The sequence below is a fragment of the Neolamprologus brichardi genome, chromosome 10 (assembly GCF_056152115.1).
Source record: "Neolamprologus brichardi isolate AB-2024 chromosome 10, ASM5615211v1, whole genome shotgun sequence".
NCBI classification, from domain to species: Eukaryota; Metazoa; Chordata; class Actinopteri; order Cichliformes; family Cichlidae; genus Neolamprologus; species Neolamprologus brichardi.
The window spans coordinates 11,760,267-11,779,141 of record NC_142113.1 but is presented as its reverse complement, the minus strand read 5'-3'; the positions used below and the strand labels follow the sequence as shown (position 1 = coordinate 11,779,141).

The 18,875-nt window shown below is 41.5% G+C and overlaps 1 protein-coding gene across 1 annotated transcript in view; it reads left to right on the top strand.

Annotated features, from left to right (window-relative positions):
- Positions 1–855: 855 nt before the first annotated feature.
- The window catches only part of lhfpl7 (LHFPL tetraspan subfamily member 7), a 122,311-nt gene continuing 104,291 nt past the window's right edge, over positions 856–18,875 (top strand). The window contains exons 1-2 of the mRNA XM_035911428.2: positions 856–1,049; positions 1,141–1,640. Of these exons, the coding sequence (XP_035767321.1) occupies positions 1,287–1,640 (354 nt within the window). The 5' untranslated portion in view covers positions 856–1,049; positions 1,141–1,286. The remainder of the gene's footprint in view (positions 1,050–1,140; positions 1,641–18,875) is intronic.

Sequence of the window (18,875 nt, the reverse complement as noted above, 5' to 3'; positions counted from 1 at the left end):
GGAAATAAAATGTGCCTGAGACCGAAAATATTTCATAATATTATTCACTGTTTTATTATAATTTTGTGTGGTGCACAGAAAATAAAGTACAAGGCGCATTTCATTCAGCTACCTGCAGACAGACGGCTTTTAGGCAAGTTAAGGAGACAAAAGCATCGGAAATGAAGCGCTCTCCCTTCAAAATAAAATCAGTATTACGCTATCAGTCTGAAATTTGGCGTCGTGTTCCTAAAATTAGCATAAGGACATGTACATTTTATACCTATTTAGGTCGTGCTATTTTCTGTCAAAATTCATCATTTCATAAAAGCTCTGGAAAATGCGTCCATTTGTATATGACGCATAGTAATTCTGTCCCCTCTGTTGCACTCTAAAAAATATATGAGACTAATGAGATAATTATATGGTGTTTGATGTACGATGTTTTGTCCCCTTCTATAAAGTTTGGATATTTATAAAATACACATAAATGAATAAATAAATAATGTAACCACACATTTTCACATGTAATCCCTGCTTAATGTCCAAAAACATTACATTTTCCAACTAATATAGCATACCTTGAGATACTATCCTTCGGGCTACCTTTTTTCAACAGGCTCTGTGTAAGTCATTCACCATAGTGAATAAACGGACATTTATGTTTAAATATTGTGTAGCGCCCTTTTAGTTTGAACTGTTTAAAATAATTTATCGCTTTACAATAAATGCAATTATTAATTCATTACAGAATAAATAGTCTGTACTACTGCCTCAAACTTTGTCGCCTCTTTTCTAAGCGGGACTTTACTTTGAAAGTCTTAACCGGAAGTCTCCCTATTAACCTGCGTTAGCTCGACGCCGTTCACGCGGACTCGTCCTGAAAAGCAAAGTCCGGAGCTTCCCGTGTTGAGGCGCGGGGAGTATCGGAGGAGAGCGGCGGCTGCAGTAAATGTCTGGTCTCTGAGTTGGTGAAGTCCTCCACCTGCACTGTTATGACAGCTGCGCATCCAGTGTTGGGTGTGCCAAACATCTCCAGAGTCAGATTTGAGCTTTGTACCAGCATAAGTGTGGGCGCGGATGACTTGACTTTATTGTATAACCATCACTCACCACAATTCTCTTAGTGTGTTTTTTTCTTTTCTTTTCTTTTTTCCCCAGACCAGATGTTTTGGGGAGTCTCACAGCTGCTGTTACGGATGCCCAGTGACTGTAATTATTTTTTAGTTTTAGTTTTTGCTGATGTAGTGCTGGTCAGGAGGCTGAGGCTGAAGTTGAAGTGCCGCTCTTGAAGGCGTGAGCTCCAAATGCATTCGCTCCTGGGCCGGGAGAAGAAAGAAGAAGAAGCAGGGTTTGGGATTGATCTGACTCTGTCTCCGGGCTTTCTGCCCCAAGCTGCTACCATGTTCAGCTGTGTGGGCTGCTTCTGGGTGCTCCTGTCCTCCGTTCTGGTCGCCGTCTGCAGTTTCAGCTTCATATCCCCTGCTTGGATTGTTAAGGATCAGCTAAGGAGCAACCAGCATCACCACCAGCACAACAACAAGGACTCCGTGAGCTTCGGCTTGCTGTGGCACTGCTCGGAGTCTCTGGATCACATGTACCGGTGCTACACCTTCGGGGGACTAGGCAAATTTGCAGAGATCCCTTCCAGCTCCTGGCAGGTAGTTACCTATACACACCCATGACCATCACATGTGGATGGATGAGAGCATGAGGGGCATCAAGTGGGTAGGGCAAGATATGGCACTGAATGGAAGAAGCAGCCAAAAAGAAATGCGAACATACAGACCTATTACCAATCAAAGCAAGAGGATTGCATCAGTTTGATTATCTAAGATTCAGGAAAAGTGCTTCAGATTTTAGACAACAGGATTTGAATCAAAAATTGGTCTTACAGAAACTAGTTTTTGTTTTGAACATACTGGTTTACATTCCTTGTTGTAACATATCATTTCCTGCTTTCAAAAAAGGTCACTTTATATTTTAGCAATTGTGTCAGATGACCAAAGGTGTAGTGACTCCAAAAGGCACTTGTGCCACTGTAAACTGAACAATACTATAAGACTAAGATGCTCCTGACTCAGTCCTCACAAAAAAAGCCCACATTTGGGATGATGCTGTGCTTTTCAGTGAGGAGGACGATGCATCATACAGAGCAGCATCTGCAGCACAGCATGCCAGACACACATCAAAGCTGTGAAAGTGGCACCAGGTTGGCAGGCTGCTCACTCACCAGGGCTCCCCACTAGCAGGAATTTCAATTTTGTCTCACTTCATAAAATTGAACCTGGTATAGCAACTGTGAAAGTGGACCACATGTATGATGTTAAAGCTGTGCAACTCTGTACACCATCAATAACAACCCTGCAGACTAAACAACCCTACTTTGTGATACTTTGCAATGTGCAAATGTGACTCTTTTCATTACTGGACACACCCATTTTATTACACACATCCACTTTACTGCACAACACACTCTGTTACCAGACACATAGCTAGTGTACCAAAAGAAATCCACTTTACTGCATGTCACACCCACTTTACTACACACGCTCACTACAGCTATTTTACTGCAGTGACAACTGTACTATATAACACTTCCACTTTACTAAACACACATCCAATTTAATAAACGAGCAATCACTTTACTGCACAACAGGCCAACTTTACTATGCACACTGACTTTACAAGACACACAGCTATTTCACTGGAAGAAATCCACTTTACTGTGTGTGTGTGTGCATAAGACAACCACTCTACTATATGACACACATACTTTACTAAATACAAATCCAATTTAATAAACAAACTTCGCCACTGCATGGCGCCCACTTTACTGTATAACATATCCGTTTTACTACACATATAGCCAATTTAATACAAAAAGTCTGCTTTACTGTATTACACACCCACTTTACCATATGACAAATGTACTTTTCCACACACATATCTACTTTACTTCACATACACCCACTTTACTGCATGGCTCCCACTTTACTGCGCAAACTTTACTATACACAACCAATTAAATACACAAACATCCACTTTTCCGCATGACACACCCACTTTACTGTACAACATATCCTGAACACACACATCCATTTTAATGCAAGACACACCCACTCTAGACATATCCCCATTTTACTGCAAGAAATCCACTTTACTGCATGACGCACCAACTCAACTGTATCGCACACCTACATCACCTCACGCACACATCCAATTTAATACACAAGCATCTACTTTACTGCATGACACATCCACTCTACCTTATGACAGATACTCTTTGCATCCACTTTACTGCACACACATTCACTTTACAACACAGCTCTTTCCTTCGGCATTGTTCCAACAAAATAACTGGTTATTATTGTTCTGTTTTTGGCTGGATTGCAACAGTGTGACTGACTGACTGAGTGATACATCATCGAGGGGGCTGAGTGTTAACCCTTGTCCATAAATCCATTTGGTTGCACATCACTTCAACTGTTGGTCACTAGTGGATATCCAGTTGTCAAGTACCCCTCTAACATATTTAGTACGCCTTTATATGGCAGTCAGTGTTTTTCCCTACTTCCACTCCAGTCACTTCATTAACTTTACTAAAAAATGAGATCGGTTTAAAATCTGTACCCTACCTTGTTACTTACCAATGGTTACTTTCCCTGTCTTGTCTACAAGTCAATTCATTTTATTGACATGCCATGTTGCCCTCTAGTTGCCACATTGCAGTCAGTGAGACTCTTCCTTTTCTTTGTAGATTCCCCTGGAGAGTTTCCCCACTGGCCATTGGTCTTTTACAATACGTCAGAGCAAACAGTGGATTTGATTTTAGCAGACCTCTGTGAATGGTGCACATGTGAAGCCTTTATATCTATAAATTGTAGCTTGATAAAGTTCTGCATGTGAAAGTCTTGCACATGCTTCACCATGCACCAACACAAGAATATACTCAGCCTGTACTGGGGCAATGAGGAAGGTTAAAGAAAATATATGTGCTCGCTATAGCAAAAACAATTGGCCTTTAATAGTCTTGTATCTGGGATGCAAGTTGTGGTATAATATCATTACTTTCTATAGGAATCCTGTTTGTACCCTCTCCCTTCCTCTCTTAGCCCTGCACCTTCCTACTGAAATCTACAGTATACCAGCCACCTCTGGAGTTATGATTTATTTATGAAGGGGAATTAGCATTTGAAAGGGAGATATTAATAAGTGCTGCCTGTGTGATTCTAGCTCATCTGCAAAGGAGAGTAGAGTCTAATGTCTTGTTTTTGTTTTTTTTTTATGGGGAAGCATAGGTGTGAACGGCAAAGTCTGGAATCACTCATTGGGATCTCTGTATGTATGTTTCATTGCATTTATACTGAGAAGTGTCCCTAGATGAATTAAAGTGTGGTAAACTGCATTTAAGGCTCATTTGGCTAAAATCAGCAGCAATTTAGCCAGTTAGCCAGTTGCCACTGCTTTAATTAGTGTCCTCCCGGTTATGAGCTCTTCCTCAAGTGCGTTAGTGAGTGTGGGGCTGATGGAGCTCGTTCCCTGCGCAGAAATACATGTGTTAGTCCAGTGGTGAACCTGAGTGCATGATATGCTCCCATGGCCATTAATAAAGGTGAAGGGGCCATTAAGTTTTCATCAGAGCCACTTTATTACTCCAGCACTCCTCACTGATGAGTGCATCATTTCTCTGATGCCTTTCATTTTCAGCTTGTCAACAACAAAACATGCAGAATGTGCTTAGGGTGCCAACATTGTACACAGGTGAGGCAGGCCACTCACCCACATGCTACTAGCTCCCCTCTTTCTTTGTTTTCATAGAAGCAGGCAAGTATCACCGTACACTGAGCTCTGTTACATCCATCAGAGTGGAAGACAGTGCTCTCGGTTTGCTCTGAAAAGTCACTCTGAGCCCTGCGGATGCTGTGAGAGTGAACCAGAGGAGTACGAGGACAGGACAGGGGAAGAGGTGGGGGAGGACGAGGCTCCTTGAAAGGCTGGCCTACTTGTGCTGTAGTTTCTGTGGGCTTTTCTGTTGTCACTCCATGTTGTCAAAAGCTTTTCGCTTTGCTTGGCGCTGCTGAGCTCCAGTGCTGCTGGCGCTCAGGAAAAAAAGAGCTGGAGGCCAGACTGGCAGGGCCTCTGGCTTCATTCAGGCACACAGAGAGAGGGAGAGAGAGAAACTCCTATGAGATGTAAAATTGGGTGGCAAATAAACACAACCTTATGCTGCACTGATTTCATGTGGCATAAATGGTAAAAAAGGGGAAAACTGATGTATATGTAATATGACAAAACCCCTCACCACTTGGACGTGTGAGAGGTGATGGGATCTGTGTGGACTGCTGATGGTGGCATCTTTCCTCTGCTTTAATAACCAAACCAAATATAATGAACAAATGAACAATCTGCATTGGCAAAACTTCACAGTATCCATATTTGTTTGAATTTTTTTGTGGCTGTGATCTCCCCACAGATATCTGTTTTTGGTCACCATCTACAGGCACAGTACGAAGTCAAGCTACGGCTAGAGATACTGCTAGTCTACAGGAAGCCTTTTCTCTTGCTATTTATACCATTGAACTGAAATTGGATGCAATCGCCAAGAGAGCTTTCAGGAGACAGTTTTCAGCTAATAGCAGTGAATGGAGCTAAACGACTTAGTTATTGACATTTGCTTTGAGACAAAAAAGCCTAACTCTTAAACGTTTTTTGCAAACAGTCTGCAATTATATATATGTGTGTGTACATTTATCTATCTATCTATCTATCTATCTATCTATCTATCTATCTATCTATCTATCTATCTATCTATCTATCTATCTATCTATCTATCTATCTATCTATCTATCTATCTATATATATCTATATATAAACTGAGGTGAAATATTACTTCAGTCTTTTATTTTTCATACAGACATGACATCATTCTGCTAATGCGTGCTGATTGCTCAGCTGAGGATTTATGAGTGATTCCAGCAGGACGTCCTCCCTCGATTGTGTCTATTTCACAGCGAAAGCCACAACAGACATGAGGAGAACGATTAAGCAGAAACTTCCATGTTCCAGCTGACTGTGGTGGTCGATCATGACTGCTGTGAGAAAATTATCTGCTGCCTCTCATTTGACGTGTGAAACTAAAATGGCAATTACTGTAAGTGTCTCGTTTTACGTGATGTCATTAGTACTTACAGGAAGGTATTTAAGTTTAATAGGTGCAAATAATCAAAATATTTAACCACATCTACTCATTCTTCTTCTACTGAAAGCATCATGAAAATGGCTAGAAAAAAAAAAAATCTAATCTCCGAAGGCCTGACTTTCTGTGAAACCTAAGTTTAGAGAGTGGGGGGAGTTCTTGTTTAAAATTATCCACAGAGGCATTCAACGTCAAACTCTGGTCAACCTGATTGCCTGCCAATCAGAGGAAATTGGGCTTTTAGGGAGGCTGTCCTCAACAAAACAGGAGCTAAAAAGGCTTATTTCAGAGAGAGTGATGAACTGAAGGGCAACATAAAGGACATATGTACAATAAGTAAAGATTTCTTTGTTTCTTTCTTTATTTTTAACTGTCATGCAACGCTACTCTAGTAGAGTTCCAGAATAGAATATAGGGCTGGAAACACGCAGAGCTTTTATTGCAACATCTGGCGGTTTTCCACATAAATTATTCCATATCTTACTGCTGCTGTTTTCCGCCGGGTTGTGTGATATCCCGTCAGACCAGATGCAGTGCAGTGGCCGCGTGCGTGCTTATCTGCGTACACTTGAGTATATATGTCGCTTTGAAGAAGCCGGTGGAAGTGTGAAAGCGTGTGTGCAGCAGTGGTGGTTGCCAGGTTGGACATGTCAGAGGAGGTGTACTGTGAGCTGCTGCTAGGTAAAGTGTGAAGGAGGAGGAGGGCGCCTGCCAGCAAACATTTTCACCTTAACATGTTAACAGCTTATGCGCTTCCAGCTGCTATGCAGGAACTGAACACTGCCGCTGGATTAGCCGGGCCTCGGTATTAGCGAGCCAACAGTCTGACACACACACACAACTGCACGTATGTGTGTCTGGGCAAGGAGGTGGTGCGTTTGGGTGCTCTTGGATCGTACCGCATGTGTTTTGCCGTCTCTGTGGTGGCGTGTGTGCTCAGGCCTCTCTTACAGTACATGCCCACTGAATGTCAAGGTCGTCTCGTAGCCTAAATGAGCAGTGGCCAAGCTCCAGGAATGCCTGATTGGAAAATGTCTGAGTCGGTCCTCGTCTTTTGTTTTTCTGTGCAGAAAATGGCAACATGACAAAGCAGAGATTCTGGGCCGTGGAAAAACAAATGCGATTGGCTTCCATTGAAATCCTCTGACAAATGAGACAAAACAATCGGCCCATGTTGTCTTCCCCACATGCCATGAAGATGAATTGTGGCGATGTTTTACCATGCCTAATTACCAGCTACCTATGAAATACGTCTAGTGGTGCATAAAACCATGCTAGATGCTCATTTTATCACTCACTGAGCCAGAACTAGTTTTAAGTAGATAGATAACTCATTTAATGAAATTCACTCATGAATCCTGTGTCTGGCTGCTAGACAGTTTTTGTCTTTGGACTCTGTCATTAATTTCCATATTTGCAGTGGATTACGTCGCGCAAAGTTGTCAACAGGAAAAATAGAGGTTTCTGCCACAATTTCAGTGTACTGTTGGTGAGTGAGGGTTGGTTTATAGATACAGACAGAAATACCAGAGTCTGCTGTCCAAACTGTGTTTGTCTGCAGAGAGGGGAAGATAATGAGCCAAAGCAAATTAAGGCTTCTGCTTAAAAGCAAAGGGTAGAATAGAAAATTCTAAATACAACAAAGAAAGATGAAGAATGCTCAATCATCCAGGTAAGGAAATCCCAAAAAGTTGATTCTGTTTATCTGGACGTAGCATCAGTCACACAGTTTGAGATTGAAGAAGTCACTTGGATGAGTGACAAAATGTTTGTCCCACTGAAAACACTACGTCCAGATACTTTCCGGGTCTGCTGATCCTGTAGGGTCCGCTTGGGTCCCCGTGATATGATAACCTCATCATCAGATGGTGAGGGTGGACGTCTGCATGCATGCCTTTCTTTTGTGACCACACAGATTAATCCGCAGAGAATTTACATTACAGTGCACCAACTACCCATGCACACAGGCAGAGGAATGCAAGTGGACTTCGAGGAATTATACCAGGAATGAGTGCTTGGGTGTCAGGTCTCCGGCTGTCTCTCTGACTGAGTACTGAGATGGATCATGTGTAAAAGTCACCAAAACTCTGCTGACTCAATAACTGCAGAGTTCCAGACCTTCTCTGGCATTAGGATCTGCACAGAAACTGTGTGCTGACAGTTTTCATGACTGAGCAGCTCCTGTAGGTGTACTGTGGCGCAGTACTTTTTCTCCATATAGTTTGCATGGCCTCTCAAAAGTAACGGGTGCCTAACGGGATGATCTGATATCGTCGCGTTGGTGTTGTTCCTGGAACAACATAGTAAATGTTGTTTCAGAATCGACATTGCAAGTGACCAATCACATTGTTGTGACGTTATTCTTTGGCGCACCAAGCCATTCGTGCATTTATGAAATTCCAATGTTGCAAGGACAATATCGATTCTGCTTAGCGTTTATTAAAGGGTTAGGGTCAGGGTCCGTTGATCGGCAGACAAAGGCGGTTTCTCGCAGCTTAAGTACAGTTTTTTGTTTTACAGCGGTTTTTCCCCAAGTCGCAAAAGTATGACGTCACAACATTCTGATTGGTCACTTGCAATGTTGATCCTGGAACAACATTTACTATGTTGATCTGGGAACAACACCGACACGACGATATCAGATCGTGCAAAGTAACGTATTGCTTGATTTCTGTGTTTATTTTCTGTATGCAAGTTCAATAAAGATAGAAACACGTGAATAAATGAAAAACCAAGACAGTGTTTTTGGGTTCAGTTCGAGTCCTTTAAAAGAATCTTGTTTAATTTAATGTTTAATTAAAAAAAAAATCATCATTTAAATGATTTAAATCAAGAACACAGTGTGTGACTTCTAATTAACTTAATGACAGTTACTCTGAGGATAGCTTCTGAATAGATTAATAAACAGCCCAGGTTTTTCAGTCAAAATAAATTAAATTCTCATCCTATTTAGTAACTTTTATTTCTCTAAACTGATTATTTTAAACTATAAAAGTCAAGCACACACTTCTGAATTATTTTACTGAATGTGTCCTTTGCAGCACAGTGTGATGGTATGCTCTTGGTAGACAGCAGGTTGAGGCAGGGACTCAGCGGTTCATGTGCTGCTTAATAACAGAATGATGGACAAGGTCTGCCCTTTATCTCTCTGAACAACATTAGAGAGAAATGAAAGGTCTGTGCTCTTGACTTGGCCTCCTCACACAGGGGCCTTAAGGTCCAGTGGCACACACACACACACACATTCCCGAGGGACGTGAGCTCCACAGAGGCTGTGAAATCTCTGCTCAACAGAAAGCTGTCATTTGGTGCCTGACGCGGGCTCGAGTTGCTCCTTAGATTTACTGTAGCAGTAAAGCTTCTCACTCTCCTCTCTGCCTCTTATAGGCTCTCCGCTTTAATGCTAATGGGGAACCTCTGTGGTGAAAGCCATTTGTGTGGAAGTGTGTGCCTGTTATAAATGATGTTATGGGGTCTAATGCACATGTTGTATCCCCCCCCCTCCCTCCCACGGGGAGTCCACTGCTCTGCTTGCACGAGAGACAAAAGGCGGACTTGTCTGGCTGCTTTTTCCTCACGACCTCATTCTGTTTAGAGCTTCATGCGCAGCAGCGCTTTCTACAGAGGCAACGCGCACAAGTATGATTAGACAACTCAAAGTGATGTGCTGTAGCCATACACACGCACACACATGCACACATACAGTGTTTTCCACATGCACGGAGAGAGATGAAAAGAGGCAGCTGCGAAAGAAATTCTCTCAGAGTGTGATCAAAAGAGACATTGATGTGATGTACAGTGGTTGTCCATGTCAGCACTGATGCAGTAATTAGGGGTTAAGGGAGGGATGGCTGAGGGACATTAGGCACCAGAGTGAAACAGAAGAGAGCCAGGGAGTTACATGAATAAAAATCCCTCTGTTGTTCCCTTGCGGAAAAACGAGCTCTAACCTGGTAAAACAAGTAGGTACCCACTCAAACGCCGGCACTCCAGCAACCTCCAAAAAGGCGCTAACATACATTTTTCCCCACTCGCGCTTATAAACTGAACTCTCTTTCCTTTCAGCTGGCTTCATAAAAGGAATTCGACCTGTAATATTGTGGCCACCGCCCGTTTCCCCACTCTGCTCCCCTCTGACCTTCAGCTCAGTCTCTTCCTCACCAGCTCGCTTACCTTCCGCAAGACAGAAAGTGAAATAAGTACAGAGTGCAAGCAGAGGTGGTAGTGCGAGCCGGAGATGTTAGGAGTCGTGTTTTACTACCATCTCATCTGCCGAGGTGTTTTTCAGGGCGCTAAATTCAGAGCAGAGCTGCACATCATCTCTGTGGTGGTGGTGATGGCAGCATGCTGCCTGAAAAAACAGACAGCATACCGCTTTACGAGCCAAACATAGCCTTGGCCACGGGCTCAGCCCAAATATGAATTAGTGGCTTTTTGTATTTTGCTGCTTGTTCGCGTTGAGTTATTCCAGGTATGTAAATAGACTTATTTAAAAATGGAAAAAGAGTGTAGAGCAGGAGAAGAAGCTGGAACTGGAACGAGAGATAGATGTTTGGTCTTTTGACAGCAAGTCTTGCGTGAAATGTGGTGCGCCGACTTATTATCATACAGCGCATGTTTACTTCAAGGCCACCATTTGCCTGGTGACAAAATTAATGGTAGGGAGTGTGTATACACAGGAGCATTTTACGATGATAGATTTGGGGATGAATGGGCCATTTGGAAGGCATCCTGATTCTCATTTTTACTCCCCTTAAAGGCCACAGTGGGCCTTTTTTTTGCATTGTTTGATCTAAAAATTATTCCAAACTCCTGCTATGTTTATGGTTACATAATGCAATTTGACAACAATGTCTGCTGGATGAGATAATGGGTTAGAGGTATATAATGGCGTGATGATATGTCAGCCTGTTATTTATCTTTTATATCAAACTGAGCCAGACGCTGTTGTCGGCTTCTGATATGAGCTGTTTGTGGAATGCGTCAGTGGTCTGACGGTTATCTATAGATGGTTATCTATAGAAGGCACTTAAAAGGACCGTGTCAGGGGTTTCACATTCCTCGTTCAATTAACACAAAAGTTTTTAAGGGGATTTTCATGTTGATTGTCTACGTGTACAGCTGGTTTTGTTTTATGGCTATAAAATAAACAGATGTCTTTATAAAAATATGCAAAATCTGTTTGCAGGGAAAACATTTATGGAAGCTTTCTGGTTTCTGTCCTGTAGTCTCAGTTCTGTTAACCAGTCACATTTGAGCAGGCTTAAGATGCCAGCAAGTAAACAGCACGGAGAGGAAAAGAGGGAAGGCATTTGCCTCAATCCAATCTCAGAGTCCTCGGCTTGTGAGCTTTTCATTAGTGTTTTAAAATTTATATATGGTTGGGAAGTTTGGCTCAGATATCAGTTATTGGCTATTTGAGATGTTCTACATTGGAAATTTTGAAGTGCTCAGATAGCAGATAAATAAGCAGATTCCCACGCCCAACACATGAGTGCTAAAAAGTGCAATTCTTGGAGTGGTCAGTATTATTATTGCATTTTTTCTTTAAACAGGTGGGCACATTGAGATCTCATTTTCAAATGCATGAAATATATGTCTTTGTGACGTAAATATCTGCATGTATACATACTTTTTATTACATATATATTATGTATATACATATTAAGTGTCTGAATGTAGGCATGCAGGCACTTTATATACTTGAAGATACATAATACATGTTCATTAATTAGGAAACGTATTGGAATGTAAATTCTTTTAATAAATAAATCTGGTGTCGATCTAGAGCCCTAAGTATTTATAAAATTGAGAAGTTTCAATATTATGACCATAAGGGATTGGTGTATGTACTGCAGGCTGGATACTTGTATTTGACTTTGTGAATACCATGCACATAATTTTATCGGAATTTAAAACAAATGCATGTTTGATAAGACGTTTGTGTAGTGTAATAAAAGCACACTGTAGGTTTGCAAAGGCGAGTTTAAGGATAGAACACTAACGCATATAATATTGTCATCTGCAGAAAAATGCACATTACAGTTTTGAGTTAGTAGGGGACTTATAGAGATCTCCTTTAGACACTGCTGTCTGAGTTACATGTTAAAACTAAAACGCATCAAATAACACATGTTATCTGTAGCTAATTTTTCGTGACATCCTTTGGGCAGGTAAATCTTTTATGACTCATCCAAGTAGATACTATTAAGATTAAAAGTAAGAGGTGTGGCTACTTTAAACGACAGGTATGCCAGGGAGTTATCATCTGCGCTAATTTAAGTCACAAACTGGTACCTTACAGAGCAATTTTAATTAGGGTTTTCTGTCAAATAATGTGTCTTAATATTTTTGTACTGACAACCAAGACGTTTGTGCTGCAGAAGTGGTGAGTGAAGTGTATTTTGTTATTCTGTTACTTGATACTAATTAGCATATGCCTGTGTCAGTGCATTGCAGCTGCACGATTTATCAGTGCAGTTTGCTAATCAGGCTTGTTAGCATTAGTTGATCACTTAGCATCTGAGACCGTTATCTTTGGGTAAACAACCAAACAAAAAATACTAAAATTGCAACCAAAGTGATAATATTAGGACTTCAAATGTTTCATTTTGTCATCCTACTCTCCCTTTTCTTTTCATTTTCATTTCAAAATGTTGATATAAAAACAAATCATTTTCTTTCCAGATTAGCATTTTAGCACTATTTTAGAAATAATCTTTGGACGTAGAGTGTTTAGCAAATTTTTTGACCACCTGTTATAGAAATGAGAAAACACTTTTAGAATATTACTTACTTACTGAATTCATACTTTTATACCCAAATCTGAGCCAACACACCAGACTTCTCTGAGAAGTCAGAAATTAATCAAGCTAACATTTAACCACTAACAATATTTTCTTTGGTCATGAAGGCAAGTAAACAACAGTAACTTGGTAATCTTGCAACTTTCATTTTTATTCTACCAGCTTTACTTTATTTGTTTTGTTTTTCTGTTTCAGCAGATTTATACATAACAACAACAATTATATTTAAGCATCAAAAATATAATTCTGATTAAACAGCTTGTGGATGCTAGTGGATTAACCATTACAGAAACGTGAAAAATGATTTGGTAATTAGCAGTACTGTTGATTTAGGGCAGCTGTGTCATTAACCTTACTTTGGCTGCTGGTCTAATACATTTTCTCTTTCACTGTAGTTGAGGTGCTGTTATGGATTAAAACCCTTATAAAAGAGTAACAAGATGAATGGTATAAGATGGACTTTGTCAATTCTGATGGTTTGAAAAAGGCTTCTAATTAGCAGCTGACTCAAAGCCTGAAATGTCAGAGTACCCTTAAAGACAAGAGCATAAAGAGCTTTAAGGCAGCGTCTGCTTGCTAAAGTAGCGCCACAAAACAACAATATTTAATCACCACGGTAGTTCGTATAAAAATATAGAAACACACAGTGCGAGCAATAATGATCCGATCCCGCCGGCAAACCTGAATTCATAAGCAGGAGAAAATGGATTTATAAGGAAACATATTTTTGGAGCTGTAAATTCTATTTTATGTGCAATACTTTTTTTGCCAAGTTTACTCTGAGTGTCTGGTGTTTTTGAATCTTGTAATAAAATGAAGACTTGCAAAGGCTGCTGATCCTGATTTTGTGTTTGAACTCCAGCAAAGTTCACAGACACTCCAGTGTAAACAGTCCAGTTTGCTACTGATTAGTCATGCCTGAATCACTTAATCTTTTCCCAGGAAGATTACCAAAAATGTCAACCTAACCACCACGCAGTTCTACATTTTTACAATGCTACCTCTACCTACATGCACAGGAGGCATTTTCAGCGTATACGGAGCAATCAGGTGTCCCATTTCATGCAGGACTGCAAGACACTGTCATGCCTTGTTCCCATATTGAGACCGTATCCCACATTTGGATTGGATTGTTTACAAAAGTCAACATGGGTCTCACAATAAACATGTGGCTAAAAGACAGATGTATTGATCGATGGATGCATCCCAACTGAAACCCAAACACCATTAGTAGACAGAACAGCAGCTGAAATAACAGTTTGACAGTCAATACAATAAAAAAGGGAATGCCCAGGTGCCCAAAGACTTTCATGAAAACCCATTTATGCCTGTAAGAAGTTGGTGAAAGTACAGTCTTCTTATTACTTATATTCTTTATGATTGATGCCAAATGTTTGCACGTTTTTGCACGTGAATTTTGTGTTCTTAAACACATTAACAAAGAGGTATGTTTGTCCATATCAGGAAAGTTCCAGCTCTCTGCAAGTTAATTGTCACTCTCTTCTGTGAAGCCTTTAAACCGGCAGCTTGCTCAGAGGTAGGAAATCAATGTGAAAGCTTTTAAATATGTTTGACAGTCAGTAGTGCTAAAAAGTCCTGGATTCATGCTCCATTCAACTGAGTTCACTTTAATGATCACACAGCTCTCCTGGTGGAACCTGTTAATGGTGCAGTTAGTAACAGCAGGTACCTGTGGTTCAAAACATAGCAACTCCATTGACAGTCAGTCATTAATACTTGCAGCATGCTCTTTAATCTCAGTATTATTCATGTGTTATTGTTTCTGTTGATTGCGACACTGAAAAAGTGTGCCTGCTCTTTCCCCCTTTTGTTTCGTCCCCACATGAATACGTATTGAAGCATTGTGGTGCGTGGGTTTGGCCCAACATGTCCCTGCTATGCCAAATTTTTCCACTTGTTTCAGGGAAAACCTCCATAGCTTAGGTGTGTTTTTGCCTGTACAAAGCAACCCAGTCTAATCTGTGGATTTTGTTACAAATTCCTGGGTGCGACATTTTACACAGTATCTGCGGCCTAGCTTTAGAGGGAGCGCGTCGGCAGGCGGTCCGGGGCAAAAGGTCGGCGCGTCACAGGGGAAAGGAATTGAAAGTGCAGAGGAACAGCTGTCTAGATGATGGATAGAACAGGTGGCTTAGGGACAGATGAGAAAGAGAGAGGCGAGCATGTTCATCTGCATTTTATGCCCATCTCGGTGAAATGGAGAGGAAATCAGTCTGGCTGGGAAGAAGAAGGATTTATGATCTCATCAGCCTTGATGGATGGATGCTACCTGTGGTGTATGATCGTTTTTGCCGCTTTTTTATGTCGGCTATTTGATATTCTCAAAGCGGTGGACACAGCAAAAACACATTCTGCGATGATGTGCAACTCCAAAGCCACCGGTGGTCAAAAATGTGATATACTCTTTCAGCAAGCGGGGGATGTTTATTCAAATATTGGCTGTATTCCCAGCAGCAGCAAACGCGTCGGCAGCGTGAGACTTCATCTCTCTTATGAATGATACTCTTTGCTTTGGTGATATTTAAGAGCCTCTGATCAGCAGTTCGCAGGTAGACACGGCGAGCTGTCTGAATGATCGGAGAGGGGGACGGATGGGGAGTGGTGTTTCCTCCGCCGGGGATCGTGCTGAGTCAGCGGGCTCCGGGAGGCCGTCGTCCATTTGTTAAGCGGCCTGTCACTTCCACTGCCTTCGCTGTGGATCCTGCGGGTACTTTATGTATTGATTTAACAGGGAGCCTTTCTCCATTTTTTAACATAAATGATGGCTCACTCAGCTCGACGCGTCGAAGCCAGTTGTAGCCGTGTGAGCCGGCCTCCATCAGTACTCAAAGCACAGGGGTCGCAAGAAAATGAGCTCTGGGTATTAGGAAACACAGTAAATCTACCTGCAACTTATTCTGAAAACCGGCATCCCACAGCGAAAAAAGGGACTTTAAGAGGAGAAGATATTAGTCTGATGGAAGCAACTTTTGTGATTTTCCACTGTGTCTTAAAATAGTTTTACTGCTCCAGTTTTTCTCCGCTTCTCCCAAATTCCTGCTACATCAAAACATAAGGCTCCTGGGATCCAGCAACGCTCCGGAACACAACATCTCTGTCAGGCTGTGCTGCTTCTGAGACGAAAATCCACAAGTCCCATGTGTACGTAGACTTATTTAGACTTATAGAAATGAAAATATCAGTGAATTCCAGCTTTAACTTTTTTAATCCTGACTTTTAAAATCCCTCCGACTGCTTAGATGTCAGACATTTTTAAAAAATAGCCATCGGTCGGGACTCAAACTCAAACAGCTGTTTTGGGCTGAGAAAAAGCTTTTTGATGTCTAACTAGTTGAATTTTCTTCCTCTCTTGCAAAATGTATGTGAAGAACCTTTCAACATTTATGACAACTCACTTTTATATAGTATGATTAGATATTAGCTATTCCTCATGCCTTCATTAAGCATTGGGAACTTGATTGGATACACAGGCTGTGACCATCAACTTCACAAGACTAAATTACAACAGCTGAAGTATATTTAGTTGGCATTCTTTTTGTTTAAATAATGGACAGTACTGGGGTTTATTATAATCTAATAACACAGGTTAGTTTAGTTGACACAAGTTTTGTTCTTGTCCCCAAAAACTGGCTTTAAAAAAAGGAGGAAAAAACACTCAGTAAAAGTTAATTTCCTGCTCAGCAACAAGGCGGACTTGAAGGCCGCTGTGGTAATGTTCAGCTCCACAGAGAGACTGAATGAAGGGACAGGATGAGTCTAGGAGCACCCAGTAGAAAGTCGGATGCACAATACACTAACTTGGATGCAAGTGAATTTGTAAGTCGGTGTCTGAGTCAGAGACTGAAGGCTACAGTAGAATTCACACTTGAAAACTATTTGTGATTAGAAGTGTAATCCCTCCACATCCACAAGAATAAGATTCCTTGATTCTGTGGTGTTTTTTTCCCAGCAGTGGATCAATTGATAAAGGCTTTAATGCGCATTATTCCTGTAAAATTCCCTCCTCTTGTTCTAAGACATAACACCTCTGGGTATCTTTGAATTCATCCATACCAGTCACTGTAATAAATGCCTGAACAAAGCTCGGCTCACTTATCATTTATTAGCATTTGCCCAGCAAGGCACAGCACATTATCAGAAGTGAGATTAATTAGTGACCTGCTGCGTAACGATAAACTGTCATCGTGCAAGATGAAGGAGCTCGGTAACATGTTGTTGTCCAGTTACATCATTCTTCCCCCGAGCTTCCGTAGACCAGCCTCTGTGCTCCTTAACATGCACCAGATGCTCTTTCTGCCAAGAGGATGATAATTTATTAGACTGATGCAACTGCGATCCAGATCTGGCAACCGATTTTAATTATTAGCCCTGCGGAAATCTACTTTCTTCCCGATTTGTGAGAAAAAGAAACTTCCTGACTTATTTAAAAGCAGTGCGTCATCCTGAGCTAAAACGTTAGAGCTGGTTCGACTTTCGAACTGAAAGGTGTTAATTAGGTTAAAGTAGGGGTCGGCAACCCTAGGCACGAAGGGTTAACTGATGGCACGGCCATAACTGGACTGGCCATCGGGCATACCAGGCATTTGCTCGGTTGCCCGATGATTTTTTTTTTGTAACGGTATAAACAATGAAAGGTGTTGGATTGGCCAGATGCTGGCCGGTGTGTAAAAATAACTCAGTTGTTTGGTGGTGGCATCGCGGAGCTTCCACAGATTCGGTAAAATTAACAAGTGGTGGAGGCTGGCAGGTGGATGAGGGAGATCGGAGGCAGGACGACGAGAGACCCGAAAAAATGCTGGTCATGATATCGGTTTGGTTATCTGGTGAGAGGGAAACATGACGATGAAACCAGGAGATGTCCTTACTGAATCATCAGAGCTGAACAGGTGATGGAGAAACAGGTTTACCTTTTAGGTGACATGAATGAGTTGAAGGGAAGTTATGAGCTGTTTCTGACGGACAAATAACACCAGGATCCTTTTCTAAGTAGCTGACAGCTGGTAACTGTGCAGGGGCAGATCTTGCAAAGTTTTGCCAGGGGGGCAGGTAGGGCATTAACAGGGAAAGGGGGGCACAAAGAAATACTTTCTTATTTTCATTTAAAATGTCTGGCTGTTATTAAATAATTATCTGAAGCTTACAACCAAAGTTTTTATCTGATGTAAAATGTATAGAAATCATACATATACCAATAAGACTGTACTGTCACTGTCACAACAGCGTTTGTTTTCATTCAAAGGCTTTATGGCTTTAATACCTGGTGGTCTCTAGTCAAAATGCCCAGGCTGTTTTTTTGTCCCAGTCCAGCCCTGGGCACGACACGCAGTGAATTAATCTGAGAAGGTGCATCAAAAAATAAATGGCCGCGCCAGCGGTGCACATCGCAAATCAGCTCGCATACACACATTAGTTGTGCTGCTTCTCAATGACGGTATCTTAGGTAACAACCCCAACTACCAGATTCAACTTGTAATTGGCTAAAAATAACTTAGCCTACTGGTGAGAGGGACGTTGTTAGCTTTCCACCTTCCGACACTTCAAAAGCTTCAGGAGCTGTCCGCTCAGCACAGCATCAGCACCACGGAGATACATGGATACATCCATAGACTAGAATCCGTAGTATGGACCAATGTTTTATTTTCTGATGAAACCTGAAATCTTTAATGAGCAGCTAGACTTGTCTCGCATTAACTGGCTGAGTTAATGCCAGTTAATGCAACATCAAAGCAGCTGGAATCCACAGCTGTGCGTGTTCATGGAGCTTGCATTTTCACCTGCTGGACATCACTACCTGACAAGTTTAACTGTCTTCAGAGCATTGCAGAGGCCTTATTGACAGTATTTGGCTCTACATATCTGTGTGAGCAGAT